Source organism: Euphorbia lathyris, chromosome 2, assembly GCF_963576675.1.
Source record: "Euphorbia lathyris chromosome 2, ddEupLath1.1, whole genome shotgun sequence".
NCBI lineage: Eukaryota > Viridiplantae > Streptophyta > Magnoliopsida > Malpighiales > Euphorbiaceae > Euphorbia > Euphorbia lathyris.
In genome coordinates, this window is record NC_088911.1 from 23,696,382 (window position 1) to 23,719,395 (window position 23,014).

The 23,014-nt window shown below is 34.7% G+C and overlaps 1 protein-coding gene and 1 long non-coding RNA gene across 3 annotated transcripts; both read right to left on the reverse strand.

The window, feature by feature from the left end:
- Nucleotides 1–4,870: 4,870 nt before the first annotated feature.
- Nucleotides 4,871–8,056, reverse strand: LOC136220336 (probably inactive receptor-like protein kinase At2g46850). Its single transcript, XM_066008146.1, has 3 exons — nucleotides 7,103–8,056; nucleotides 6,189–6,272; nucleotides 4,871–6,116 (listed from the first exon to the last, which is right to left on the reverse strand). The coding sequence occupies exons 1-3, from the start codon at nucleotides 7,854–7,856 to the stop codon at nucleotides 5,044–5,046; spliced, it is 1,911 nt and encodes a 636-aa protein (XP_065864218.1). The 5' UTR covers nucleotides 7,857–8,056; the 3' UTR covers nucleotides 4,871–5,043.
- A 4,388-nt stretch (nucleotides 8,057–12,444) lies between these two features.
- Nucleotides 12,445–15,522, reverse strand: LOC136220278 (uncharacterized). Of its 2 annotated transcripts, none has more exons than XR_010684455.1 (5): nucleotides 15,364–15,522; nucleotides 15,207–15,279; nucleotides 13,778–13,973; nucleotides 13,289–13,353; nucleotides 12,445–13,001 (listed from the first exon to the last, which is right to left on the reverse strand). It is a non-coding gene; the product is annotated as an uncharacterized lncRNA (long non-coding RNA). The 2 variants fall into 2 exon arrangements; XR_010684454.1 differs by having other exon boundaries at nucleotides 12,451–12,933.
- Nucleotides 15,523–23,014: the final 7,492 nt, after the last annotated feature.

Sequence of the window (23,014 nt, forward strand, 5' to 3'; positions counted from 1 at the left end):
AAAATAAATTCCAACATATTAAAACAATTACCAGTATAAATGGAAGAGGGCCTGTGAAAAAATATGGCTTAGAATCGTTCTGGAAAGAACGAACAGAATCTATAAGATGCTTAAAACTAAACCGGCACCAATCCAACTTTGAAATTTCAGTCACATTCATGCAACTGAATAAAAACTTATTGTACAACGACCTATTCTTGGTTGAACGAATGCAACAATTGACAACAATAACAATGAAGTTCCAAATGAACTCATCACAAACATCCACTTCCAACAGATTTTCAGCCTATAAAGCACATCTTTATCCTTAGGACTGCCACTACTTAGACCAAAAGATTTCCTCCAAGTCTCTAAAAAATTACACCAACTATCCCCACTGTTACTATCCGCTTCCTTAATTTCCTTTCCTCCACATGGCAGGCCATAAACACAATGGAAATCCTCTTCACTCAAATCAATCCGGTCATTACCAGGAAGAATAAAACAGCATCTGTCAGGATCGACAAAATCCACAACCTTGCGACAAAACATTCCATTGAGCTTCCCAATATCCAGACACAAAAAACCACCAAACCCTATCTTCCTAATTGCAGCTTTGTGTGTCTCTGGCATAGTTTTAACAAACTTAATAAATGTTGTTGGACGCACCCTCTGATTCAATACTGCACCAGATAAATCTTGCTCCATAACAAAATAGCAACTATCCTTCTTCACAATCCTTCTTTCACGATCACGGTTCACAGATCTAGAAGAACCAACTCCTTTCACAACCTCAACCTTATTCCTCTTCAATCTAGAACCACCAGATACTTTCACAACCTCAACCTTCTTCATCTTCAACCTAGAAGAACCATCTCCCTTCAAATTAACTCCAACTTTTCTTTTCTTTCCAACACAACCAGAAACAACATATTCATCATCTGCTTGTTCTTCAGATGGTGTACTCGCACTGATAACAAAATCAGGATCATTCATATTATCACGAGCATCAGAAGAACTTTCATCGGCATCAGAACAACTTTCTACATCCTTCAAAGCATCAGAAGAACTTTCATCAACAGGAACACCAATATTTGATGACTTTTTCTTCAAAGCGTGAGATTTCTTCACAAATCTCTGTTTACTTCCTTCATTACTATTCTTTTCAAAGACCCTTGAAACATAACAAATAACAAAATTAACAACAATACTGGATCAACAAAATACATATATATATAGTTACAAACGAACTTATAAATTGTTCCAAACGAATACATATATTGTTCCAAACGAATAGATAAATTGTTCGAAACAAATACATTTATAGTTCCATACAAAAACATACATTGTTCCAAACGAATACATATATTGTTCCAAAAAAATGCATATATTGTTCCATAAAAACATAACAAAATAGTACCTGTCGTCATCATCTCCAATATAATCAGAGTTTATAGCATCAAGCAACGCAGGTTCAATAACATTCTCACGCAAACAATTTTTCCTACTAGAAGTAGCTTTAGACATTCTGATATATACTGAAAAACAAAAAAAAACACATATACAAGTCAGAAAACTAACAAATGATAGACGGAAAGAATGAAAAAACAAAATGAAATGCCGTTGAAACCCTAAAAAATAAGAAACAAAACAAAAACAAAATACAAAACCTAAACAGAACATATAAACAAAAAAAACTAAGAACATGCATAACACAATATCTAAAATGAACAAAGAAAACACAGAGGAACTCACTGATATCTTCAAAAATACACAAAAAGAGAGTCGAACCTACGGATAAAGTAAAAAATATACGAAATCAGAGCCATAAATGGAACAAAATATTCAACAAAAAAAATGAAGGGAAATGAAAAACAACAAACATAAATACGATGAAAACATACAGGAACTCACCGATATCTTCCACAAAACACAAAATGAGAGAAGAAACAAAGAAATCGAACCAAAAAATCAACAAAAAAACGATCGAAAATGAAACGGCGCTATCGGAAAAAAGAGAGAAATATCAGAGAATCACCGGAGAAGAAAGAACGAGAAAAATATAGGAGATTACAAATATACCCCTAACTTAATAACTATTTATACTAAACGCGTAAAATTACAAATATACCCCTCCGTTTTTTACATAATTACTAAAAAGCCACTGTTGTCACACAATAAGCCTTGTCACACCATAAGGAATGTGTCACACCTGATCTCTCCTCTCTCTCTCTCTCTATATATATATATATATATATATATATATATATATATATATATATATATATATTTATATTTATTTATATTTATTTATTTATTAATCTACATATAAGTGTGGTTATAATCACACACTATAATTCGGTAATTTTATAATACTTTCTTCTTTTTTGTTGATTTTGACGTAATAAGTCTTAATTAATATTGGATGTTTTCACAATTTTACTGCAGAGTACATCAATTATGGTTTTATTTTATTTTTCTCAAAATTAAATCTTGTAATAGTTTTTTATTGTTTGAAAAGATCATATATTAACCAAAGTTCATAAACATCCTTACAAATCACCGAAACCAAAAAATTATGAGCAACTAAAGTACTAAACGGATTAGCATTGGAACGAGAGTTACGGGCCATAAGGTGAGCGTCTCATTCACTAATTGCGGAACAAAAGTTATAGAACAATCTTGACGATTTCGAAAGAGAATATGGATATCCTTAATAACGCAACCAAACTCTGACACATCTGGATGATTGAATGTAATAGCATCTACAACACCATTTGCATCACTTCTGAATTGTACGTTGTAATATTGAAAAGAGCAAGCCCCTTTCAAGCTGTCGCGAAATGCCAAAGCTTCTGCCAATTTTGCTCAAGGAATGCCTACCATAACAGAGCTAAAACCTGCTAGGAATTCACCTCCATTTCCTCGGATAATCGCCGCAGTCCTAAACTCCTTCTCTTATGAAAACATAGCAACATCCACATTGCACTTGACATGTTCGAATTGAGGCTTTTTTCCATCAGTGACGAACAAGAACCCTTCCCGGATCATTAGCCAAAATAGCAGAACTCGAAGATCGCTTAGCCTCTTTCCACGCTGAAATAAACTGCGTTGAGCTCACGACTGCATCCACCGGAGTCCTATGTTTACCAGTCCATAATTGGGACTTATGCTGCTGCCAAATTTTCCACAACACTACTCTGGCTCGACTGGTTCCTCCCTTCATGCCTTTGCAAAAAAATTGAACACCCAATCCTAGATCCAATCCCATTTAGCATCTGGGCCTATGATATTTTCAGCTGACCAGCAAGCCGTAACATAGTTACACTCTGAAAAATAAGTGCCACCCATGTTCGATATCGGTGTCGCACATCAAAGAGCTACTCGACGTGCTTATTTGTCTAGATATAAGTCTGGTTTCCATATGTAGAATTTTCGCGCCTAACTTCCACATGAAATTTTTTACTTTTGGAGGAACGTCCAAATTCCAGATTTGCACCCATCCTTCTCGATCTAGAGAGCCATCCCGAACACCTTCAAGAATCTGATACCCAAACTTTGAGGAATATAGCCCGTCTCTTGAGAAAGTCTATACTAGTTTATCATCTCTATTTGTCATTGGAACTTACCATCTCCAAAATTCTTTCCACTTTCTCGGGTTGAAACCACGTCGATAACCTCCCTTGATTCCAAATTCTCGTACTCGGATAAACAATTTTGCAACTTTAGCATATTACTATTTGCCTCTGTGGACTCTGAGTTAATAAGAAATTGATAGTCATGATTAATCCATGGGTCCTTCCATACCGAAATAAAATCTCCTCATCCAATTCTCCACCTCACTCATTTACAAATAAATTCATTTGAACTCCACACACTCCTCCAAACAAAACTAGGGTTAATGCCCAATTTGGTAGAAAGGAAAGAACCATGAGCAAAATATTTAGCTTTGAAAAGACGGCTAACCTGTGTGTGAGGGCTATTAATGAATTTCCAACCATGCTTTCCAAAAAGTGCAAGATTAAAATTGTGCAAGTCTCGAAAACCAAGACCCCCTTTGTCCTTATGATTGCATAACCGATCCCAACTACTCCCGTGAATATTTCTCTTACCATTACCCTTCGTACCCCACCAAAAATAGTTCATCATCTTCTGTAGTTCATCATAAATTTATTTGGGGATCAAGAACGTACTCATACAAAACATAGACAGAGCCTGAGCTACCACTTTAAGCAAGACATTTACCAGTAATTGATAAGAACATCAACGTCCAACTGTTAAATATTTTCACTAAATGCTCCTTCAAGAACTTGAAAGATAGATTTTTTAGATCGACCAATTAATAATGGAAGACCAAGATAACGACAACTCTAATGGTGAGTGGGTGTCCAGTTTCATGCATGAAATTGGGATTGGTTCATCGTTTGATGCTGAAAGTTGGGGTGTCTATTCGGGAGTTCAATGAAGGCAATGTGAATTGGGGGCTTGATAATACAATCCGACAATTCGAAAGTTATTGGCATTCTATCTCGAATTAACGATACGGGAAGCAAGTCAAATGTTCTGTTCATATAAGTAGGATGTTTGTGAACTTTCATGAGGTGTGCTTCAAACATGTCTTCTGAGAGCAGAACCGCAGCAGGTGTTACTCAGCTCACTTATCCTCCTTCTTTAGTGTACCACCTCTTTAGAGAAGACACTAAGTTTCCCATAATGTTTCTGATTTAATTTTTTATTTCTCTCAAATGACACTCTATTAATCGAATTTTATGTTTAAAAATGATTTTTTTTTTAATAATCAAAGGCTTAAAATACCATGGCTTAATATATTGAAATAAAAGATTAAAGTTAATCTACTAAAATCAAAATAACAAGAGTTTAGCCTTAATAACACTTGTACAAGGTTTGTTGACTTGGTAATACAAAGTTACAAACTAAGATACATGCATATGTTCTGTAATCAATATACACTACATTAATCTTACAAGATGAAGCAGCAGTTTTCATTAAAATCACACACAACCATCAATTGTTGCTTTAATCACAGGTGAAACAGAAGTTGGATCAAGGCACATATGTTGAATCAGGAGACATGGAAATCATCTGAAGAAGGCTTGAATTTGAGAAAGTTTCATCAAGTGCAGGCCCTCTTCTGCTTCCTCCCTCAAAACTACTATCTTTAGTAATGTGTACAAGCTCTCTGGCAACTTCTATCATTCCAATTTTTCCATCTCCACCAAATAACAAACACCTTGTAGCCAAATCTCCTACTATCTCAATTTGCTCTCTCCCAAAAGAGGGTTGTTCATGATAATAAAGACCTGGATCCACAATTTCTTCTACTTTTCCACTTCTGATTTTCTGCATTGTTAAAGCTGGCAAATCTTTGTTTTTTGACCCTGTAATTAGCTCCAGAAGTAGTACACCAAAGTCATAAACATCACTTCTGTGAGTTCTTGGACCTTCATATGATGAATAAGATTCATTTGCAATGTTGCTTGATTCTAGCAGCCTGAACCCTGCTATTTTTACTGATAAATCATCATCCAAAAATATGCACCCGGATTTGATGTTATGGTGGAAGATAGGAGGAAACAGTTCAAATTGTAGAAAAGCTAAGACACAAGCAATTTCAGTAGCAATATTCATTCTTCTGTACCAATCAAGCCCAAGTTTTTGTCCTGTATTTTGTGCCAAATGTTCCTGCAAAGTACCATTTGCAGGATACTCATAAACAACCAAAGGAGTGTAGCCAGAATCAATGCAGCAACCGAGAAGTCGCGCTATGTTCCGGTGAATGATTGCAGATAAAACCTCAATCCGCGACAGGACCTGCATTAGGTCTCTTTCATCTTGGCACTGCACTTTATGAACTGCTACATGTGAACCATCACCAATTACACCAGCATAAATCACTCCATTAGTTCCGTTGACAAGTTTCTGATCATCTTCGAACTGTTTCGTGGCTTCTTCGAGCTCTTGGTAAGTGAATAAGCGAGTCCTACAAGCTTTCCTGAAGGAGATTGTGCTGTGATAATGTGCTTGATCAGGGTCATATCCACTGGATTTACCAGGTCGTTTTAATAGACAAAATAGTGCTATTAAGGAAGCAATAACGAATAAAGGGCCTATAACTCCTGCAAAGTCAGTTCAATTCAAATAATTATTAACAGTTTCTGCAGATTAACATGAGGAAAAGTATGGCATACCAGCCAAAATGGAAACTGTTTTTTCGCTGTGTTTTTTTGTGTAGCAATCAGTGCCATTTGCTTCTAATCCACCCTTGATGCAAGCTGTCAAATATACATGTGAAAAAGTAAGGGTTTAAGTATTATTTGGCACTTGAGGTGTAAAAAATGTTTGTTTTTGTTTTTGTTTTTGCTTGTTTACCTATTATTGATTCCATAACATATAGTAATTAATTAATTTGTTCTCTGATCTGGTCAGTTTAGATGGAAATTGACTGGTATTTAAGGAAATTCCTTAAATTCCACATGAGATGATTGTTAATCACGGGGAAATAGAAGGATTTCGGATGTGAAAAATTACACTCATGGTCTCCTAACTTTTTTCTTATTTTCATTATGACCTCTCAACTTTGCAATCTATTTTACACGATGACTTGAAGATGAAAATTTTAAAAATCAAAGTTATTTAGAATCATATTTCCCATTAAACCATTATTTTCTATTTCTCAAATCACAGCTTTAAGAATTTTTTTCTCTAACAACCACTTTTTCTCTATTAATCAAACTAACACTTCAATTATCCCAAAACAAAAAAAAAAAAAATCAATAATTAATAATTATTGTTTAGTATATTATTTCAATTTGCTAGACTGCTATTAGAGTGGTTTTATTGCTCAATCTTAAAAAAAAATGTCATAAAGTGCAAAGTTAAAATGTTTTGATTTTGGAGTTATGGGTCATAATGAGAGTAAAAACAAAATTGAGGGGCCACAAATGTAATTTAATAGATGTTACATATAGATGTTAATTTCCGTATCAAATATGATGATTGCTCGACGTTAAGAGTCAAATTCACAAAATAATACTTCAGATACACACTAAAGTGTTCATCAAAGTAAAATCAGAATTAGAAAACAGTGAATGAAGGCACTCACATTTCAAACATCCAATTCCATCGGCAAATCCATCGCCGACGAACCCGTCCTGGCATTTACATCGCACTCCACCGTCAACACTGGTAGCATTAACAGTGACAGAATTAGCAGCACATGCTTCCCTTGAAGAATTCACAGGAATCGCCCATTCCAATTTAACACCACGCTTTGCACTATTAGATCCCCGAGAAACAGCCCAAGAAGCAAATCCCCTGCATCCGAACCTCGAAAACACCGAAAATCCATCTCCAGATTTCCACGCACTATGATCAGAAAGAGGATAACAACAAGCAGGAGATGCATTTGAATTTCCATCACAGCCAGACAACTCAATCGTTTCACAATCCGCCTTACATAAAGAAGAATCTTCGCAATCGTACAATCCAATAACATTCTCTTCCGATATCCCAAAAAATCCATTCCCGCTAAAACCAAAAGAGTTCAGATCATTGTATCTCCTACAAGCAGAAGTAGTCCCCGGAAAGTCCACTAATACGCCATCGGAGAAGAATTCAAAAACCCTGTATGTTTGGGAATCGATGTTGAGATAAAGAGTGGTGGAGTTTTTGCAAGTAAGATTGAAAGCAGTGGAAGTGGAAACTGAAGCACAAGAAAAGTTCAAGTGAAATGGGGATGGGATGAGTAATTTTCCACATTTGTCATTGCAGTGATTAGGTTGCAGTTGTTGAAGAGAAATTGAAAAGGGGAAGTGGTAAAGCAATGTAAAGAGAAGAAAGGAAGTTAATGGAGACATCGCCTGTAACAGAGTTTACTGAAAGAGAATATTTAGAAATGGAGAAATTAATAAAAGGAAAATTAATGGAAATGAACGAAGGAAAGAACGTGTAATTACAATATTTACAGTAGAATATGATTATATTATATGGTAGTAGAAATATTGAGGCACAGAGAAGTTGGGAAGCAAAATCTATAAATAAATAAATAAAAAGAAGAAGATTGGTCTGGGGAATAGGCTACAGGTCGTACCAAATATAGAACGGAGTGCTGAGGTGAAAGTATTAACCCAAGGTGTTAAGGGGTAAAATACATTCATGCCCTTAAATATTTTGGGGAAAATTACAAAAATGGTATCAAATGGGAGACTCATTTACATATTTAACTCATTTACTCAACCTACTACATATCTAGACTATTTCTATGTGACTTTCCTAAAATACTTTTAATATATATATATATATATATATATATATATATATATATATATATATATAACACTTAGAAATTTTTTAGCTTTTCTCCTTTCTCCCTTCCGTCTGAATGCAAAACCTGCGAAAATAAAAGACTTGTTTTTAAGCATCTTTATCTTCTCAGACTTCGCATATTGCGAAATCTGCGAAGTGATATATAACAAAAAAAGCATAACAACAAAAATCATAACATCATCAAAATTTACAACAAGATTGTCACAATAACAACATTAAAATCATTTCAAAGTCAATGTGACCAATCTTGATGGAAATTTCTCCCTATATCATAAGAGAATCTAAGAAAAAAATTTCCTCTGCATCTCAGTACACCCGCCTTCTTGAAAGGGATGTTATGTATTCAACCACCTTCAGAAAAATTTAATCGTGTTAGGAAGAAAAAGGAGGATTTGGCTTCATGAAAAGAGGATTTCGCAACATCTGCGAAGAGAAATGTGCAAGAAAGATGACGCTTTTACTTCGTGAAAACGGATTTCGCGAAATCTGCGAGGAGAAATGTGACAATTTTACTTCGCGAAAACAGATTACACGAAGTTTGTGAAGGTAAAAATCATGAACATTTATCTTTGCAAACTTCGCGTAATGTGTTTTTGCGAAGTAAAATCGTCTGTTTCATGCTCATTTTCCTCGCAGACCTTCACAAAAGCTCATTTTGCGAAGTAATTTTCTGAAGAAAAAAAAACGAAGAGAAATCAGTAGATACTTACATTTTTCTGCATTTTACCATTAAAATCGTCAATAACCATATGATAAACGCAGAAAAATGATAAAAATAACGTAGAATGACGATTTCTTCTATCCGCACAAGAAGAAAGAAACCAAGAGACGAGCAGAAACATAAAGATGAAGAACCATGGTTTAGTTTTCTAACAATAGAAAGATGAAGAATCAAGAAATGAAGAAGAGAAATACATGATGATGAAGAAAATGGTGCAAATTTCGTAATATAAAAGAAGAGGGGAAGATCAAAAGTATGAGAATCTTTTAAGAAAGAGAAACATTAGAATATTTTAAAAAAATTGTATAAAAATAGTCTAAATATATAATACGTTACATAAATGGATTAAGTATATAAATATATCTCCTATTTCATTCAATTTTATAATTTTTCCAATATTTTAAAAACCATCATTATTCTAGCCGAGTTTTGGGGGTAATGAATTCCAGTTAAAATAGCACATAAACCGGGTATTTGATATCTTTGACTAAAAAAATAGTAAAGCTAACAGCATTTGCATGGGTTTCGAGCTGTGATAATATAAAGATAAAGATTGGAAATGTAACTGTGCATGTATGTAGTTTCAGAATTACGGAATGTCAGATTTATTTTATAGTATACTACTGTAATCCTTAAAATATAAAAAGTGTTCATTGGTACGTATGATACGATACGATGCGATGCAATTCTCAATCCCCTATGCCACGCGTTGGATGATTCTTACCTGCTATTCTGCTCACTAGGAAATGACAAGTGTCTTTGTACACATTCTGGTTGTGGACAAGTTTTCTTGGTACGTGTCAATTCTCATTTCTATACACAATTCTAGTCATGAAACCAACCTCCTCTGTATTCATCAATTTTGTAGTGTACCATGTGCCCATGGATACAAAAATCGAGCCCACCATATTGATGGACTAACAACAAAACAAATTCCATAATATTTTACTACTAATGTTTTCAAAAAATTAATTTATTTCTATCTAATTTTTTTTTTGGCAAAACTAGTTGCTTAATCCATTTATCCAGGGATGGATTCAGGATTTGTATATATAAGTGGTGATCAACAACAACATACGTTTATGAATTTCTTTAAACTTAAACATATAATAAGTTTATGAGTTTAGTAAATATATATACATTTATTATTTTAGTTAGGTATATAATGCATTCATCCCCTTAAATTTAGTTAATATTAAATTACTATGTTAATATATACATCATCCCCTCAATATATACAAACTAATGTTAAATTGGCAAATTCTACTTCTCAATTGCTAAATTGGAATGCTAATTGCCATATTAATTACAATTTAGAAAAACAACTCAAGTGTTAAATTGGGAACAGACCAAACATCTCAAAAACAAACAACTCAAATAAGCAAGTAAAACAGAATTTAGATTAGAACATATAAAACAACTCGACCCATCAAGTGGGAGCGGATAAAAATATTGATTGGAATTTTGTGGAATGATAAACAAACAACTTAAAAACAACATTCAAAGCAAACAACCGTCCCTGCAACTTGTAAACAACAAAACATAATTCAAAGAAGATCAGCAAAGCAAGCAGCAAATTATCGAGATTTCAATTCGGTTCGATTCTTCAAGATGGAAGAAGATGTCGTTCTTGAAGCCTTCAAGTTGAAGGAGGGACACGGAACAGACGAGAGGCAGCAGCAGGTAGCAGATTTTTCTAATCGCACATTTGAGCAAAGATCGAGAGGTTTGGGGTTCATTTGCGTTATTTGGGGATTTGGTCGACAGAATTAGAGAGGGTGAGTTTAGGATATAACTGTAATTTTCTTATATTTCTTTTAAATATAACGATTTTCTTTGCTCGGCAGGTTTGGGGCTTATTTTTTCGGATTGTCACATGGAGCATGTACATGATTTCTTTCATTGGTTCATCCATTTGCTCGACTTGAGATCCCCAGTAATCGAAACAGTTGCTGATATTCTTTGGCATTTATGGCGGTATTATAATCAAGTACTTTGGGTAGTTTGCCCGGTTCTGTGCTGCTCGCTGCTACTGTCGATTTTTAGACATTGAAATCGTCCCGTCTAAGTCCTAATGTTACAGTTATTGTGTATATACTGTTGAAACACCTTTCCACATGATTTTGATTTGACAAAATTATTTATGTGAATGATAAAAATATTCTAACACATTAAATTTAAATGCTTTGATTTATTCACACTAATGTGTTTGTTCAATGTTGAGTTATTTGATTTATAAGACATTAAGATAAATGGCCCAAAGGCCCAAAAGAGGAAGTCAAGCCCAAGTCAATAGATCAAAGCCTCACGGTCCAAGAAGACTTCAAAACGCCATCGTACAGAGTAAGGCGTTAGCCCAGCAACAAGAAGGATCGAGAAGCCTTCGACCAAATAGCTTCAAGACGAAGCTGCTGAGTTGAGCGACAAGGTAGTCAGGTCAGCGGCAGAACAGAATGAACTTGGAGACAAAGTATTTCTACTTTGGGTAAAGCTCAGAAGGCGCAGGAAGCTGTCTGGAAGACTTTGCCATAAATGTGGGAACATTCTGTTTCATCTGACGAAAAGCTGTTGAGCACTGGCGAAGACAGAAGATACAAGAATATGATTGGTCGAAGACGCTGAGCACGTATTGAGTGAAAGCGACAGGAAGCCGTTTGACTCCAACGGTTATTTCGAAATTCGAAATCACCGGTGCTTGAAGTGTCACTATAAATAGGCCTCTCAAATGCTTCATTCGATGCAGATCTTCAATCAAGTCGAAACGCTGACCAAATTCATACTTGAAGTTCTGTGAGAAAAGCAAAGCAAATCTTACACCAATTCCAATCATTGTGTAAAAGTCTAGAGTGATTTTATTCATCTAAGGTGTCTTAGCAATTGTTGTTTAGGACAAACACTTATCATTTCTAGAAGAATAGAAAGGAGAAGCTGAGTACACTACAAGAAAAAACGCTATCACCGACGGAAGAATCTGTCGGTGATAACCAAAATTGTGTCGGTGATCATCATCACCGACGGAAGACCGACACAATTTGATGTGTCGGCGTTGACCTCGTAGGTAAGCCGCTGCGACAATTTTTTACCAACACAACAAATCGCCGACACAATTTCGGGTCGGTGTTTTGTGTCGGAAATACCGACTACTTTTAGTCGGTGACTTCCGTCGGACATTCCGATAATATTACCAACCCATAGGTGTCGGTGATGTATTTTTCAAAATATTTATTTAAATGATTCACCGACAAATATTGCGTCGAAATCAGGAATTATTTTCTAAATTATTTTTATTTTTAATCAATTTATTTGGATTGAAGGGAACTCTCTAATATATATATATATATAATAAGCAAACTAAAAATTTCATATAAAATAAAAAAAAAAAAAAAGGGCGGCCCGGTCGCATTACGCGTCCCCGCTGAGCGAGGGTCCGGGGAGGGGTCCCACCACAAGGGTGTATTGGGGGCAAGCCTTCCCTTGCCAATTTAATTGGCAAGAGGCCGCTCCTAAGACTCGAACCCGTGACCTCTGGTCACACGACAACAACGTTTCATATAAAATAAATCAAAAAAAATTCTACTAAACTATAAACTTCAGTAAATAAGAAATCTGTTTACCAAAAAAAAGTAAATAAGAAATCTAATCACGCTAAAAGTCAAATTCAGCAAATTCAAACAAATACTAGCGGATTAAAGTAACTGCCACTTAAACATCTTCCACTTTTTCATTTTCATAATAAGTTTCTGAACTATCAAATTGTAGTCGGCATATAAACCTGCAACTTGGACCAAAAATTAGAGTTCTCCACCAAGGCAACTGGCTTTAGGCTTCATGAAATTGCCACTTTACTCCACATACAGGAAAAACTAAAAAGGAAATTCAGAATCTACCTGCGAATAACCATCATCAAATTTTAGTAATACTTTTTACGTCCGGAACATGTGTCCGGCTGGATAACCTGAAAATAGAGTTGCAAATAAGGATTTAGAAGTTCTAAAACAAACATCATCTCCTAGGGACCTAAGAACAAACAAATAAGAAGCCTTAGACAACACTACACATCATATAAATATGAAGGAAATACAAGGAGAATTCAACTGAACTATTTAGTACTTTAATAGAAGATTCGGTATAAGCCCACCGGGTTGAAACTTCCACCGCCCAATAAAAAGGCATCTCTAAATCATGACATTGAAATGAAGATGACATATAATATACAAATGGCAAAAGAGAGGTCATTCTCACCCATAAGCACTAGTTCGCCCTGAAGAATAACTTCCATAAGCTCCATATGCACCTCCACTACCAATCTACACATTACAAACAACTATTATCACACATACGAGCACAAACGGTTGACAAATTTTAAAGAGCTCAAAGTTTTCCCCCATTACATAAAATGAAGAAAAGCACTCAATACCCAACTAGAGATTTATGCACCTAAAAGAGACTATAATCACAGAATATACAAATCAAATTTATCGGTCCATACGTCCTTGCCTCTTACTATCTCTGCTATCATAACTTAAGCCATCTGAACCATCCGCTGAGACAGGAAGATATGACAGAACGGGTAGAAACGAAGAAACAAGAGATTTATCAATTTCAAACAATCTCATGCTAGAGAGAATTTCTCAGTTTCAACCTCACAACTAGTAGTCCACTAAACTTCCTACCTCAGACATTAGAGTTTGTACCTAAAGCAAAATTTATTAAACTTAAAAAAAATGGTACCTGCAGATCTTGTTTCCCTTACCCACTTGATACATCATACATCCCATACGAGAAAGCAGCAAGGAAGATGGCTATGGCGGTGGGTCTTTTGGTTGGAATCTTTCATCTCAATAGACAGGTGCGAAGCCACTCTGAGGAAGGTCGTCTTAGAGAATCGGCATCGGTGATGATAGCAGCAAGGAGGAGATTTGGGAAACTGAAATAAATAAGAAATTAATAGCTCTATTGAAGAAACAAAGTTATAAACAATTATCAATGATCATATAAAGTAAAAAATATATATTTGCAAGTGCTATTCTACGGGATTCTTTCAATTTAGGAAACTGAAGTTGAAATCAGAAATCTATGATTTACAATAAAAGTCGACTCGATAAAGAGCTAATTCATGAGCTTCAAGAAGTAACATTTCACCTAACTTGGCAATCAAATGAAAACTCTAATCTATAACCAAATCAGACTCATCCTCTGGAAAATTTGCAAGAACAATAAAATCCCCCTCCAAGTCCTCGGCATCAGAATATTCTTATCATCTTTATATGATTGATTGAATACCACTAATCAATCTTTACTTAGTGACTACAATTATAGATTAGTGATTTCAAATCATGTTTAATTACCAACTTTAAAGCTAGTAATTCATTAACAAGTTCATTAGTAGTCACTTTTTCTTCTGATTCTTAGTTACTATATTCAAATAAAACAGAAAGAAATGAAAGTAATTGATTAGTCCAAGAGGGAGGATTGTGTAATGGTGAAAAACATATCATGTGAATCAGGGGAAGTAACAGATACAAGTATAGAGACTATGGTCATTCAAGCTATAGGTACAGGCTAGAAATAAAAATAAAGAATTTGATAGTGTTAAAAGTAAGAAAGGGTAATAAAATTTATAGGCAGAATGAGAGTGAGTAGTCTTTATTCTGATGTAAGTTTTATAGGAGCTGGAACAGGGAAGCAGCAGCAGCAGCAGCAGAAATGGAGGAGTGGGGCGTTGGAAGCCAGCCTTACAGAGCATCTCATAAATTAGAACTTGAATTTCACCATATCAATAGTATTAGAATAGTGTAGTGCCACTACTGGTTCTTCCTTTACTTCTTCTACTACTACTTGTGTCAAATTTCAATAAAACAACTTAAAACATGCATCACATTCAGGCCAAATTTAGAAACAAAATAGCAGGCACTCAAACAAGCATCACATTCAGACTAATTTTAGAAACAAAATAGTAGACACTCAAACAAGCATAGGTGAAAGAAGGAGAGATTCGGTTTGGCAAGTACTCAAAGCAGGCACTCACATTCAGTTTGTACCTTCAAAAATAGTCTCTTGGTCATTTTATCAAACAAGAAGAAAGCAAAACCTTTGGGGAAAATAAACTATCTAGTTGCTACAACATTAAAGCAAGAAGGGAGGAATTTATTTACTTTACCTTCTAGTGAGCAGTTGAACTCGTTTTCCCCAAAATCCTGAAGCTGTTGTAGCTGGCTTCCCTCTCCTTCGAGCTAGTGGCGGAAGCAGAGTAAGGATGGTCTTAGTTAGAAAATAGTTCTTTTAAAGATGAAGAACAAAACAACAAAAAGTCTTACTTGGAGAGCAGGTCGGGGACAGCTGAAGTCAGACCCAGGAAAGCAGCGCCGATTCCGGCGCGGCGCCGGTGAAGAGAGCAATGATATCGTTATAGGGAGAGAAAGTATATTAGGGTTAGAACTTGTTCTTTAGGTCAGACTCTTTCTAAATGGGATTGAACGTTTTTCCACTGAATATATATTTTTATTTTTTCATTAATTTTTTACTTTTTCTTTTCACTGAATAGACATAATTATAAATTTCCTTTATGACCGAATAAGAAGATAAATAGACACTATCAAAATTATTAGTAGTTACATTTTTATTTTTTAATTTTTTTTAATCAATTAATTAATTTTTTTTTATTTATATTAAAAGATGGAAATATACTAATACTTAATTTTTTTAATTTACATTGATAATGGACAAATGAACTAAAAATTAGTTTTTAACATATTTTTATTTCTTAATTGATTTTTTTTTAATTTGTATATATTTTAAGCTTTTTGGTAGTAATATATATTTTAAGCTAAATATGAGCAAATATATTTTTTTTATTTTTTTTTAATTTAGGCTCCTACCCATTTTATTGTCGGTGATTAATTTCATATGTTGGTGATATCACCGACACTAAAAATCACCTACTAAATGTGTTGGAATTTGTGGCGGGAATAATCCGGCCAAAAATGACCTACACATTCCTTTAATGTGTAGGTGATTTCCGAGGCATATTTTCCGTCGGTCTTCTGTCGGTGATTCCTACACAAAAAATTCCGTCGGTCGATTGTGTCGGTGATAGCGTTTTTTCTTGTAGTGGTACTCGGTTATAGTATTCAGCGGTAGTTATAGGAGTGAGTAGAGGAATAGAGAAATGTACTCTTGTATACTCAACTTCTGTTGTAAAAGGTTTCGTGCTCTACCTTTAAAGAGCTCAGTAGAGGATTCAAAAAGCTCGGAACGAGTTCCGGGGACTGGACGTAGGCGGAGAGGCCGAACCAGGATATGTCTGCTGAGTAACATATTTCTAACCTCTGTATTCATCAATTTTGTAGTGTACCATGTGCCCATGGATACAAAAATCCAGCTCATATTGATGGACTAACAACAAAACAAATTCCATAATATTTTACTACTAATGTTTTCAAAAAATTAATTTATTTCTATCTAATTTTTTTTGGCAAAACTAGTTGCTTAATCCATTTATCCAGGGATGGATTCAGGATTTGTATATATAAGTGGTGATCAACAACAACATACGTTTATGAATTTATTTAAACTTAAACATATAATAAGTTTATGAGTTTAGTAAATATATATACATTTATTATTTTAATTAGGTATATAATGCATTCATCCCCTTAAATTTAGTTAATATTAAATTACTATGTTAATATATACATCATCCCCTCAATATATACAAACTAATGTTAAATTGGCAAATTGTACTTCTCAATTGCTAAATTGGAATGCTAATTGCTATATTAATTACAATTTAGAAAAACAACTCAAGTGTTAAATTGGGAACAGACCAAACATCTCAAAAACAAACAACTCAAATAAGCAAGTAAAACAGAATTTAGATTAGAACATATAAAACAACTCGACCCATCAAGTGGGGGCGGATAAAAATATTGATTGGAAATTTGTGGAATGATAAGCAAACAACTCAAAAACAACATTCAAAGCAAACAACCGTCCCTGCAGCCTGCAAACAACAAAACATAATTCAAAGAAGATCAGCAAAGCAAGCAGCAAATTATCGAGACTTCGATTCGGTTCGATTCTTTGAGATGGAAGAAGATGTCGTTCTTGAAGCCTTCAAGTTGAAGGAGGGACACAGAACAGACGGAAAGGGGGCGAGAAAGAGAAGAGCAGCAACAGGTAGCAGATTTTCCTAATCGCACATTTGAGCAAAGATCGAGAGGTTTAGGGTTCATATGCGTTATTTGGGGATTTGGTCGACACAATTAGAGAGGGTGAGTTTAGGGTGTAACTGTAATTTTCTTATATTTCTTTTAAATATAATGATTTTCTTTGCTCCGCAGGTTTGGGGCTTATTTTCTTTGCTGAGCAACGATTTTCTAACTCTGCCTTTTACTGCTTCTGATTATATTATTTGCTCTAATACATTTATCTTTGCTCGACAGGTTTGGGGCTTATTTTTTCGAATTGTCACATGGAGCATGTACATGATTTCTTTCATTGGTTCATCCATTTGCTCGAGTCGAGATCCCCAGTAATTGAAACAGTTGCTGATATTCTTTAGCATTTATGGCGGTATCATAATCAAGTACTTTGGGTAGTTTGCCCGGTTTTGTGATGCTCGCTGCTACTGTCGATTTTCAGACATTGAAATCATCCCGTCTAAGTCCTAATGTTACAGTTACTGTGTCTATACCAGCTCTAGTTAAATGGAGAAAACCCCTCCTAGGTGTTCTGATCTGCAACGTCGATGCTGGGATGCGACAAGATGCTAGCTTTTGCTCTAATGAGATGTTGATTCGTGATCATACTGGTGGCTGCATACTTGCTCGTAATGCTGGCTTGGCTGCAGTTACTGTGTCTGTACCAGCTCTAGTTAAATGGTGATAACCCCTCTTGGGTGTTCTGATCTACAACGTCGATGCTATGATGCGGCATGAAGCTTGTTTTTTTTATCATATGGGATGTTGATCTGTGATCATACTAGTGGCTACATACTTGCTCACAATGCTGACTTGGCAGATTCGATCGACCATTTGCTAGCCAAGGTGATGGACATTCGGGAGGCCATTAGTTGGATTAAAGCTCTTGGTTATTCATATGTGGAACTTCAATCCGACTGCCTCAATATGGTTTGTGCTATTTAACCTTTCTTATGTTTATCTAATGTTGTTAAAGAGTGTTGTTTTCTTCTACGAGATTTGAACTTTGTTTCAATCTCCTTTATTAAGATGTCTATCCACCACTGTTTCTTATTGATGTTCTTTCTTCTTATTTATGTTAATATATTTCTCCTTTAAAAAAATGGAGAGAAAATATTAGATTATATGTATTAAGTTAGTTAAAGGTTAATTAGTATTCAGTTAGGATTAAGATAGTTAAAACTGGTACATGTTAGTCACAGTGCTGTTTTACGATTATAAATACACAACCGTATGTTTCCGTAAAGTACTGAAAATTATAGTCATTCATTCAATGAAATCATTCTGTTTTTCTCTCTTTTCTGTTTCTATCATGGTATCAGAGAATTCTTCGTAATTCTGCATTACAGAGAAGAATCGTTCTTTGGGTTTTTTTGGAGATCGATTACTTTCTTTTCGTTTTCAGTCAAACTTTCATTTCGATTGTGGAATTCCTCATTCTTCTTCTAGATTCCTGGAATTTTTTCTTCTTCCAAATTGATTTGGAATCAAAATTTTCTTTCTTTCTTGCCGATTAGGTCAATTTTTCTTCTTTGCGATTAGATCATGCCAACATCTCAAGATCCTCCAGTTCTAAATCAGAGTTCATCTACAACTCCAGATGGTTTTACCGATGTAATGAGTCCCTATTACATTCATCCTGGAGAAAATCCAGGCTTATGATTGGTTTCTCCTGTTCTCAATGCTCAGAATTATCATTCCTGGTCTCATACTATTAAGAGAGTTTTGGTGGTTAAGAATAAGTTTTCTTTTATGGATGGTACTCTTCCATACACACAAGCAGAAGTAACAAATCTTCTTGCTTGGAAGCATTGTAATGAATGATACTTTCTTGGATATCTCAATCCGTTTCACCTTCTATTGCGCAAAGTATTTTATGGTTTGAGAATGCATCAGAAGTGTGGAAAAACTTGAAGGACTGTTTTTCTCAAGGAGATACATTAAAAATTGGAGAGTTACAAGATGAAATTGCAGCAACTGTTCAAGGTGATTTGTCAATTACAAATTATTTCACCAAATTACAAGTTCTTTGGGAAGAATTTGTAAATTTCAGGGTCATCCCTGTATGTAAATGTAATCTTGAGAATTGTCTAGGTGTAAAGCAAATTAAGAAGTATCAAGATCAAGACTATATTATCCAGTTCTTGAGAGGTTTGAATGGCAATTATTTTGGGATAAAGTCACAAATTCTTATGAAGGATCTGTTGCCCTCTATAACTAAGAGTTTTAATATTGTGCTACAACATGAAAGGCAATTGCTAGGAGAGCATGCTATTGGGTTTGACAATGTCTCTTTAGAGTCAAATGTTAATTTGGCTAGAACTTCAACATAAGGAGGGTCTAAGGGGACATATAACAACCAATCTAAAAAGGTTTGTAGTTTTTGTAACAAAGAAAACCATAATGTAGATGAGTGTTACAGAAAACATGGTTTTCCTTAAAATTTTAAGTTTACAAAGAAGAAGATGGCAACAAATGTTCAATTAGAAGGTTATCTTGAAGAGTCTTTTCCTAAGGTTGTTATGCAGGAAAATATAGTGCCAACTTCTGCACGGATTGCTCCTAATATGAATTTTACTGCAGAACAATACAACAAATTAGTTAGGCTATTGGACCATTCTGAGATTACTAACAATAGTACTAACCACATGTCTTCAGTTAATGTTATTTCTGCAGCACGTTCTGATGTTAAAGGAATGCATGATCAACAAGCTCTTCATAGTAACTTTGATGGTAAACATTTCATTCTCTCAACCTCTTCTTTTATTGCAAATTCTAGTTCTTATTCTTGGATTGTTGATTCTAGAGCTACAGACCATGTAGCTTACTCACTTGCTGTTTTTAGTCATATTAAGAAAATTATACCTATTACTGTGTTTTTACTAATGGAACTACTATTTTAGTTTCGCAGTTAGGATAAGCACATTTCACAGATAGGCTAGTGCTTAAAAATGTCTTATATATGCCTAGTTTTCAGCATAATCTAATACTCGTAAGCAAATTAATAGCAAATAGGGATGGCAACGAGTATTATACCTGTAGGTACCTAGCACTACCTGATCCTGATGGGACTACCCGTACCCTATATAAAAGGGTATGGGATCAAAACCATTACCCGTGACGGGTATGGGATAGGTATGCGAATACTTCCCAGGGTACTCGGTACACATCATAAATATTTTATATATAAAAAATATATTATTTTTGGGTAAATTCCAAAAACAACCCATGTGGTTTGATGTTGTTCCAAAAAAACCCTTGTGGTTTGTTATTACAAAAAAAAAAGGACTGTGGTTTGCGCCGTTAACCAAAAAACGGAAAATGACTTAACGGTGTTAAAATGCTGACGTGGCACAGGGGTAAGGTTGGAAATTCGATTTTTTTTATTTTTTTTTATTTTTTTTCTTTTTCTTTTTTCTTTTTCTTTTTCTTCTTCTTCCTCTCCTCCTTCTTCTTCTCTCTTCTCCTTCATCTTCTTCCTTCTCTCCTCCTTCTTCTTCCTTCTTCTTCTTCTTCCTTCTCCCCTCCTCCTTCTTCCTTCTCCCAAACCGCTCATCTACTTTCAAGTTACTTTTTGTTTTCTATCTAGTCTGTGAATAGAATAAAGTAATAGCAAACAAACACCAAAAGTAATAGCAGACAAACACCAAAAGGGAGTGGTCGGTAGGCAAAAGAAGTAAACAACAGCAATGATAACGAAAGGAAAGCAGTAATTGAGAATGGAGGAACTTACCAAAAGTGTACAAGCTAAGCCAGAAACGAAGCAAATGGCAAAACCATAAAGCCTCTGCTCATGAGAGAGAGAGAGAGAGAGAGAATAATGCGTTAAAGTGTGTTGAAAACGAAACAGCAAACCTATTAGAAAATATGATAGGGTTAAGAAAACTCCATCTTATCTAAAAGAATTTCATTGTAATAATCTTATAGCTCGACTGATAAGTGTCCAATTCAACGTTCAAATGTCCACTTTAGTGCTAGGTTATTTAATTAATTTAGTGTTATTTCAGATATTATTGCTTGTTTTGGTATGATTTGTCTGCACAGGACTCAAATGATTAAAAGGAGCAGAATTGGACTTAACTTGAAACGAATTTGGACTAAAAGGGAATTTGGAGCTAATTCAGAGGAGCTGAAACGAAAATGGAGTTAGTCTTGCCCAAGACTAAGGATTTCGGGAATCGCAGACTCCAGAATTGATCAGGACTCTCCCTTATTCTATCAAGAATGAACCTGGACAGTTGGGAATGACTAAGCATGCACGAAATTCGGAGATATGGAAGATTAGAAAAGATTTGTGATTGGGAAAGATATTCTTTGGTTAGCTAATTTAGAGGGATATATCTTATTTACAAAAACATTACGTTTTAGATTAGATTATCTCTCTCTCTCTTCTTTCTTAGACTTTTTACATTTTTGCAGAGAACGTATCGTTCTTTAGACTGAAAACGAGAAACACTCATTTTGTTCTTAATGGCTATTCATAGCTAAACCCTTTATTTCGGTTAAGGGATAATTCAAAGGCAGGAATCTTCAAGTATTGTGAGACCGTTTCTCTTCTAGTATTTTCTCTTTATTCATATCATTTGTTTATTCACTGTGTTTAGGGATTTTATCTCAATTGTTAGTTTGCTTTTGAATGATGCGGCCGATTGTTCATTTGATTAAACTGGCATATAGCTGTCTGATTAAACTAGATAATCAACGAGTCATTATTTAGTTAAATCTGAGTTAGTAGCAATTGATGCTATAAAGTTGAAATCTAGATTGTATTTGGGGATAATCAGATTGACAAACTGAGAACTCTCCATGTGACATTAATACATCTATTCTTGACTTTATCACATCAAGTGAATGAGTAATTAAGTTTCTGAATCGATATCGCTGAGAATCGGTTGGCTTAGATTAGGTTCTTCTAATTCCTAACGCTGTTAACGGGTTGAATCTTAGCCGCTGATGTAAGGTTATTCGTTAATTAGGAGTTAACTACAGTATTACTTGGTTAATTCATTATTTAGGAAGAATATACCAAACTAGTCTGATATGCAATTTAGAAGAAACATCATTTCTGTCAATGATCAAGACTAACTAAATTCCTTGCCTGAGAATCCCTTAGCTGAAATTCTAATTAATCATTTTATTCAATTTCAACTCAACTCTATTACTTTTGTTAATTTAGCAATCAACTATTCCAATCCCCCCTTTTTACTTTTTATTTATTTGCTTGGTTATATTTACAATTAGATCAGTATTAGTCCTTTGGGTACGACCTTTGCTTACCCTTGTGCAAGCCTAAGGGCTGTGAAGTTATAATTTATTTTTGGTGGATTCGACAACCGTCATCGACCTACTAAGGTTAATGATTATACGGAAACTTATCCTTAGATTTTGTAGTAACATATAAAAAGTTTTCTGAAAAGAAAAAAGCTTATATTTTAGCTACAGAAATAATGGAATAGCCTTAGTCTTATGAAGAAGCTAAACAATATGAATGTTGGAGAACAGATATGGAGGCAGAAATTAAAGCCTTACAAGATAATGGGACATGGGAGTTAGTCAAACTACTTGAAGGAAAGGTAAAAGTAGGTTTTAGATGGATCTTCAAAAAAAAAAAGCAGATGGTACCTTAGAAAGGTACAGAGCCAGGCTTATAGCCAAAGGCTATACACAAATAGAAGGTCTAGACTATTTGAAAACCTTTAGCCTTGCAATTAAGATGACCACTGTAAAATTATTACTAACTATAACATCTATGAAAAATTGGAATATT